The following is an 8,262-nucleotide window of genomic DNA, read 5'->3' on the forward strand; positions in this document are numbered from 1 at the left end:
TAGAGCAGGCGCCTTGAACTCACAGAGATCCACCTGCCTCTGCCTCCTGAGTGCTGGGATTAAAGGTGTGCGCCACCACGCCCGGCTATTTTATTATTTTATTTTACATTTATTTGTGTGTATGTACCTGCATCTTGGGGCTCAAGCTCAGGTCATCAGGCTTGGTGGCAAGGGCCTTCACCTGTGGAAGCATCTGACCATCCCCTATTATATTCTTTTTAGTGAGTAGAGTGTTCCCTGAGGTTCTGGCAGGGCTAACCTAAGCACAGACGGTGCCTTCCCATTTCTGCTCCTACGCACTTTGCTGCAGGAAGCACACTGCTGGGTCACCTCTATGCACTGAGCAAATAGGCTGGAGGGACACATTCTCAGAGCAGGACTGCAGGGCTGCAGGAACTACACCTACACCATCCTGCTACAGGGCCGCTCCTTAGCCCCTGGCCACAGAGACCACACAGGCCCCTCCACCAGCTTGACACGCTAAGTGATATCTCAAGATGCTTTCTCTGAACACTGGTCACACAGCAAGACACTGTGTGGTTTCTGAGCGCTCATGTCTGTCAGACTGGGAACTGGCTGGCTTGCTTTGATTTCTCTGCTGTAGGACAGGGATTGTGTGAGACAGCCATGTTCAGTTTCAGTTGCCAAACAGGAAGTCTAGCCACCTCTACCATATCTATTTATCAAGAAACAGGATCTGTCACTGTCCTCATAGTCCAAACCCCACAAGGAAAGCTGCTTCTGCCACACCCATCCCCAGCCTCCCTCATTGCTTCAGCCACTGCACTTTGGCCAGCACGTGAACAGCACTGCCTGGGTAATGGGCTGAGGTGGGAGTCACTTGTCTAGGGTGTGTGAGAAATCCTGGGACAGGGTATTTCTTCCTGGTGGGACCTAGATATGGGGCTAAGGTGGCCAGGGCAGGCAGCCAGGCCAGACCTTATGTCCTCTTTTTCTTCTAAAATTGGTCCTTGGCACCTTCGTGAATCCTGGCTCACTGTTGGTCTCCAGTGTCTTAGAGCTGTCTGTGATGTCACTGAGTAAATTCTCATCCCTGGCAGCCATTCTCAGTCTCCCTAGTGAGAGGCTGGGTCTCTCCAGGCCATGGAAGCCTTTATGTCTCACACATAGACTATGGGCTATTCTGGGGGTAGGAGATGATCTTAGTTCCCATTTCACAACATGCCCACTGGAGTCACTCCCAGATCTGAGTAGATCAGAAGGCGGACTGACTATGGTCCCTCCAAGGCTCCACCACTACTTTGAGCTCTGAGGAGAATAACCTTGCCTTGCAAGTTCCAGGTGGCCTGGCTCAGCATTTGGGCCCTCACTTACCTACAGGCCCAAGAAGGAGCCTGTCCTATCCCACAGACCTGTGTTGTTACCATCCGCTCCATCTGTCTCCCCAATCTCTGCAGACCCAGAGCCAGAACCCATTATTCTGGAGTGGCCTGTCCAGTTGAAACCAGTAGCAGCCCACTCCTCCTGACCCCAAGGTCCTCTGAAGGAGGGAGCCAAGATCAGTAGCATGTGCTGGGGAGGAGAGAGGCTGGGGAGGATGCAGGGACCCAAGCAGCAGGGAAGGCCATGGCTGAGGGGTGTCATGTGCCCTGAAAGCTGGGCACAGTGTGATGAAGAGGACAGGACAGAACAGCACAGGCCACCAGAGAAGACTCTCTGCCATCAACAGAGGGTCAATGAAGGTGACCCAGCAAGTGGGACAAGTCAGCTGAAGCTGGATGCACAAAAGTGACCCAAGTCACAGTCACCTATGCAAGCCACTAGGCATTTATGTCCAAGCATGATACAGGGTACTATTAGTACCAGGTTGCCTGAGTCATGAGTGCCTCATGCCAACTGTAGGCATGGCCCACCTTTCTGCTGTAGTTATGGCTGGTGCTACAGTGCAGTGACAGGGCGCTTGCCTAGCAGGCATTGACCCCCAGCGCTGAAGCCTGTTACATATACCCTCTCCCCTCTCCCAAAAGCCCATGTCCACCTCACCTACCATCCCTGTCTGTTTCCAGAAAAAAGGGTGCAATTTCCCCAGCACCCCATGGCTGGTGAGCAGCAGGGTGGAACCCCGGGCTCTGGTTGTAGTCTTTGCTACTCTGCACCCCACTCCATGCTGTTCTCAAGAGGGTGAGGGACACTACCCCCCCCAACACCTGTGTGGCTGCTCGAAGGAAACGAATGCTCTGGTCCCCCGTTGAGCTCTGGGGCTCCTTCGGCCTCTGCCACTTCCTCTTTCTCCTCTTCCCGGACCTCAGGGGCCTCCTCCTGTGGCTGCTCCATGACTGAACTCCGCTCGGCGCCACGCCTGCAGGCCTGGTCATAGCTCTGGCATCATCTGGGTCTGAGCGCAGATGGACCTCCACAGGGCAGTTCCTGTCCGCCTGGGCAGAGGAGAGACAGAAGAGGTCAAGGGAGGCAGCGAACATGGGGCGAGGGTGTTGGTGAGCACGGACATGCTCTAGGATCACCATCGTGCATCTCCCATCGGCCCCATTCTCGTGATGTTTTCTGTTTTTTCCAGATAGGGTTTCATGCAACCCACCCTGGCCTTGAATTGGCTATGTAGCCAAAGATGACCTTGAACTCCTGATCCTTCTGCCTCTGCCTCTCAAGTGCTGAGGCTGCAGGTGTGTACCGCCATACCCAGAGGTCCCTGCTTCTTGTACTTTAAGTCATGTGCCCTCCTGCCCTTGCTTGTCTGGCTCTTGTGGCAGGTCGGTGGGGTTGAGTGTAGTTTTCACTAACCAGATAGGGTGACACGCTGCTGTGCCATCTTTCCCTGATTGCCTGCTCTATGAGTCTCCTAACAGTGTCAGAACGATGCCAACTGTCCAGTGCCTCCTGATGATTGTGGTGTACATCACAGCCCCCTCCCAACCCAGCACTGAGGCCCAGAACCACTACACAGCTCCACAGCCACTGTTCTAGGCGTGGCAGCCTGTCTTGCCTATGCCCACTGTGGAGAACGGATCCTCATTTGCACTGTGCTGGTTCCCATGGACCTCAGAGCCAGCACACCAGGGAGGGTGTGCCCTGACCTGGGGTCTTTCCAGGGGCTACTAGCTGGTGACCACAGTCTATCTCACCCAGAAACATGGAGCTCCAATCCTCGACCGAGCAAAAAACTGTCCATAATGCTACAGTCAGAGGTGGGAAAGACTGAGGCTATAGAGGGACTCCTGGCAGGAAACACTAGGAATTCATTCAGAGTACAGGACTGTGGAAAGCTCAGAGGGAGGATCTGCCTAGGGAAACTCAACCTATGCAAACAGAACCACCCTCTTTCCAGGAAGTCCCGACTTCATGTCTATCCACTGCTCACAGAAGCCAGCCTGTGAGGACCTGAGGCACCTCCACTTTCACCCTGTCCTGGGCCTGCCAACTTGACTACAGAACTGCTGGGCTTTGTGGAAGTGTGGAGGCCCAGGCCCATCCCTGGAGATGATCGTTTGATTGATGGGTTTGGAGAGCAGCTGGGGCCTTGGCATTTATATTTTTAGTTCTGCAGCTGTGAAGTGTGGTCAAGCTTGATGATCGGCACTGCCCAGCAAAGCAACTCCAGACTCACTAGCCTTTCCTCCCCACACTCTAGCTTCACCCAGTGCTGCCCAGGCCTCCTGCCTGGACTGCACAGCAGCCTCTTGGCTGGGCTCCTGGGCAGACTGGATATTCAGTCCCAGAGTCTAAGTGGTGGAGATCTGGGAGCTGGGTGCCTGAGGATATGCAGGGATACAGTGAGCAGCTAGCTCATCACAGGACATATTACTCAAGGGTAAAGAGGGGCACAGGCAGATGAAGGGGCAGTGGGCAGAGTGAGGAGACCTGGGGCAGCTGATAACTTCAGAACCAAGGGAAGGGCTGCTTCAGGGGGTGGTCAGACACCTGAATTGCCACAGGTTCAGGGTGATCAACTGTGATACAGCTGTTGGGTTCGGTGGCTGTGAGGTCATCAATGACCCTGAGTGAAAGGAAAGCCCAGGCTTCGAGAATAAACCGTAGCAGAGAAACAGACACTGAATGAGATGAACATGGGGACAAACACATCTGGGAAAGGAAAGCACCAAAGATGCCTGCTTGAGACAGGAGCTCGGCCAGAAAGAGGTCTCTGGAAGGAGAAGACTCCAGCAACTGTGGCTGGAAGAGAGGTCAATGCTGAGGGGAAAGTGCGGGGGGCTGACTGATGGGAAGGGATGGTGAGCATCATAGCAGTGTGAATGTGGCCGGCATGGAATGGCTCTAGGTAACAGAGGATGGATGGCTGTCTACTGTGAGCCACAGAGAAGCAAAGATCCATGTGTTGACACTTTGGCAAACAAGATGGAGGATTGAAAAGAATTACAGTAAACCTGAAATAATATTCAAAATACTAAAAGCAGTGTGGTACTGGCACAGGAATGGACAAGGAGAAAGAATACAGAGTGTGAAATGGATGCAGCACATACAGAGCCTTCGTGTGTGATCGAGACACCTGGTGCTGGAGAAACGGCTCAGTGGGTACGAGCGCTGGCCACTCCTGCAGAGGACAAAAGTCTTACTCCCAGCACCCACATGGCAGATAACAACCGTCTGGAACTCCAGTTCCAGGGACTAAGATGCCTTCTTCTGGCCTCCAAAGGCAATGCACACATGTGGTGTACCTACAGTGCATGCTGGCAAAACACCCATACACATACAATAAAAATAAATAAAAAAGCCTGTAAGAAAGTGCTAACACATATAAAAATTGCCTGAGGGGTGGCAAGACAACGAAGCCATAAAAGTTTTATGGGTGAACCGATTACAGGTAAAAGATTAACAAGTTTCACTAGTAGAAATACAAAAGCCCCATTAAGAAAAGCAAACCCCGAAGTTGGGCGTGGTGGGCACACCTTTAATCCCAGCTCTTGGGAGGCAGAGGCTGGCAGATCTGTGAGATCAAGGCCAGCCTGGTCTACATAGTGAGTTCCAGGCCAGCTGGGGTTACAGGGAGACAATGTCTCAAAAAAAAAAAAAAAATCAAAAAACAAAACCCATAAAAACCAACCAGGGCTCGGCATGTAGCTCAGTTGCTGGAGAGCATGTCCGACATCCACGGAGCCTTGGGTTTGATTCCCCACATGCCATAAACCACACCTGTAACCCTGAGCAGTGGTAGGAGGATACACACGAAGTTCAAGGCCAACCTAGGCTACTAGAGACACTTTGTAAAAAATAAAAAAAAGAGGTGTGTGTCACCAGGCCTGGCTACATGTGGTATTTTAATATGAAAGACGTTCAAGATTTCCCATAATAAGAAAAACACTAACAACATAGAGGCATGTTTTTAACAACCAGAATAGAATATGCTGACAACCAGAATAGAATATGCTGACATGTTGGGTATGTGGCTCTGTGGTAGAGACTGGGTAAGCATGTGACATGCTGGTTTCAATCCTAGGCACTGCAAAACAACAAAAATACCCCCCCAAACAAGAGGGCAATTAATTGCACAGACACATTATTACTGAGCATGGTATAGCCTCTGTAGAGAGTAACTGAACCTATCTTTAAAATTTATTATTATTATTATTATTATTGTTGTTGTTGTTATTATTTTGGTCTTTTTGAGACAGGGTCTCCTTGTAGCCCCAGCTGGCCTAGCCTGGAACTCACTATGTAGACCAGGCTGGCCTTGAACTCACAGAGATCCACCTGCCTCTGCCTCCCAAGTGCTGGGATTAAAGTCATGTGCTACCACGGCCTGCTAAAATTTATTATCATTCCTAAAATTTATGTTTATGAGTGTGCATACTTGCCTGCAAGTATGTATGTGCAGTATGCAGGTGCCTGGTGCCCGTGAAGGACAGAAGGTGATATTGGATCCTTGGAACTAGAGTTATAGACAGTTGTGAGCTGTTACGTGGGTGCCAGGATCCAAACCTAGGTCCTTTGCAAGAGCAGCAAACACTCTTAACCTTTGAGCTATCTTTCTAGCCCCCATTTTTATTATTTTTAATTATGTGTACAGGTGTGCTTGTGTGCAGGTATGTGCATGTGAGAACAGTGCCCTCGAAGGCCAGAAGAGGGTATCAGATCCCCTGAGCTGCAGTTGCAGGTGGTTGTGAGCCACAGGACATGGGTGCTAGGAACTGAACTCTGGTCCTCTAGAAGAACAGCAAGTGTTCTTAACTGATGGCCCACCCCTCCAGCTCTGGACCTATCTTAATCACAAATGCACGTATACTTTAACCCAGAAATCCCACTTCTGGGTTGCATCTATAGTTATACTTCCCTATAAGCAAAATGATAAAGCGTTAGTGACAAAGTTATTCATCAGAACATGTTTTGACTAGTAAGACATGGGGACACGGGGCCGGAGAGATGGTTCAGTGGTGAAGAGCACTGACTGCTCTTGCAGAGGTCCCGGGTTCCATTCCCAGCACCCATATGGCGGCTAACAACTGTCTGTAACTCCAGTTCCAGGGAAGCCTTCTTCTGACCTCCATGGGCATTGCACAACATGGGTGCACTTACACACATGCAGGCAATACACTCATACACATTAAAAAAAAAGAGGTGGGGACACAGGCTGAGGGGCTTCTAAATAACTATGATATGGACACAAGGACTTGTACATTGCCACAGACAAGAATGATTCTGGATTGATTTGGAAGCATCCACTGAGAGAATAGCTTGCAAAATGCAGAGCCCAGGCTACGTAGGGAAGTCCTGCATGTGTGTAAAGTAGCTGTGAGAAGCTGAAATGACACCACGGTCAACAAGGGTCTTGGGAGTTGGGGCTGAATGTCTGGGTCACTATAGAAAAAAGGTTTTCCACAGGACAGTCTGAACCTTTCACATTGAACTGCAGGCTGTCACTGTGACAGTAAATACTGATGGTCAACCTGACAGCACGGAGAAGAACCTGGGAGAACAGTAAAAACATGTCTGGGTGTGTCTGTGAGGGTGTTTCCAGAATCAATGAACTCGTTAACCCCTGAATGTGGGTGGCCAGTGGCCAGATGGACTAAGAGGAGGAAAAGGAGAAAGCCAGCAGAACACTCATAAGTAAGTAACATAGTTACCTTTTCCTTAAATGATCTGAATCAGAATAAAATAAAAAGGCAAAACTAACAATGGTCAACTGCTAAGTCTTATATTTCAGAAGCTGCCTGTGCTGGATAGCTTTAGTGTCAACTTGACACACCTGGGTTGAGGGAGCCTCAGTTGGGAAATTGCCTCCATTGGACTGGCCTGTGGCCATGTCTGTGGGGCATTTTCTTGATTGTTGAGTGATGTGGGAGGGCCCAGCCCACTGTGGGTAGTGTCACCCCTGGGCAGGTGGGCCTGTGTTGGATAAGAGAGCACGCTGGAGCAGGGGCCAGGGGAGCAAGCCAGTAAGCAGCGATCCTCCATGGCCTGCGCTCCAGCTCCTGCCTCCAGGTTCCTGCCCTGAGTTCCTACCTTGGGCTCCCTGATGAACTGTGACCTGGGAGATGTAAGTCAAATAAACCTTTTCCTCCCAAGTTGGAAGTTGTCAGAGTGTTTTGTCACAGCAATGAAGAAACAAACTAGGACACTACCTAAGATCCTGGTTAACTTTACAGTTGATACACACGGGAAAATTCAAATGATCACTGGGATCGAGTAAATAGTGGAAGAAGAGAACTGATTACTGCAAATTCTCCTCTAACCTCCACATATGCGCTGTGCCCCACATGCGGCACACACACACACGCACACGCACACACACACACACACACACTAAAAACATAATACAATATAATAGAGATACAACTAAATGCAACAGGGAAATCCTGGATGGATCCTGGGACAAAGGACATTGGTGGAAAAACTGTTAATGAATAGTCTGTACTGTACCATTTCATCTATGTAAGGCATTCACTTATCTACAATGTTACAGGCGGGAAGCTGGTGAAGGGCATGTGGAACGCTGCACCTCTACCTCAACTTTTCTTTAACATGACACTTACTTCAAAATGTTGTTTCAAAGCTTTTAGAACAAGCCAGTTTAGTGGTGCAGAACTGCAATCCCAGCAGGAGCTGTTCAGTTCATGCTGCGTAATAACAGTGAGACCTTGTCTCTCGCATACATAATAAAAATAAAGCTTTCAGCCGGGCGTTAGTGGCGCACTCCTTTAATCCCAGCACTTGTGAGGCAGAGGCAGGTGGATCTCTGTGAGTTCAAGGCCAGCCTGGTCTACATAGTGAGTTCCAGGAGAGCTGGGGCTACAGGGAGACCCTGTCTCAAAAAGACCAAAATAATAA

The 8,262-nt window shown here is 50.0% G+C and overlaps 1 protein-coding gene across 3 annotated transcripts in view; it reads right to left on the reverse strand.

The window, feature by feature from the left end:
* Ppard (peroxisome proliferator activated receptor delta) overlaps positions 1 to 8,262 on the reverse strand; it is a 93,705-nt gene that overhangs the window by 14,233 nt on the left and 71,210 nt on the right. For all 3 annotated transcript variants that reach the window (XM_008840105.3, XM_008840104.3, XM_017799880.2), the window contains one exon: positions 2,169 to 2,396. In XM_008840105.3, coding sequence (XP_008838327.1) covers positions 2,169 to 2,295 — 127 coding nt within the window. In that variant the 5' untranslated portion in view covers positions 2,296 to 2,396. The remainder of the gene's footprint in view (positions 1 to 2,168; positions 2,397 to 8,262) is intronic.

Source organism: Nannospalax galili, unplaced genomic scaffold, assembly GCF_000622305.1.
Source record: "Nannospalax galili isolate Female #2095 unplaced genomic scaffold, S.galili_v1.0 scaffold538, whole genome shotgun sequence".
NCBI lineage: Eukaryota > Metazoa > Chordata > Mammalia > Rodentia > Spalacidae > Nannospalax > Nannospalax galili.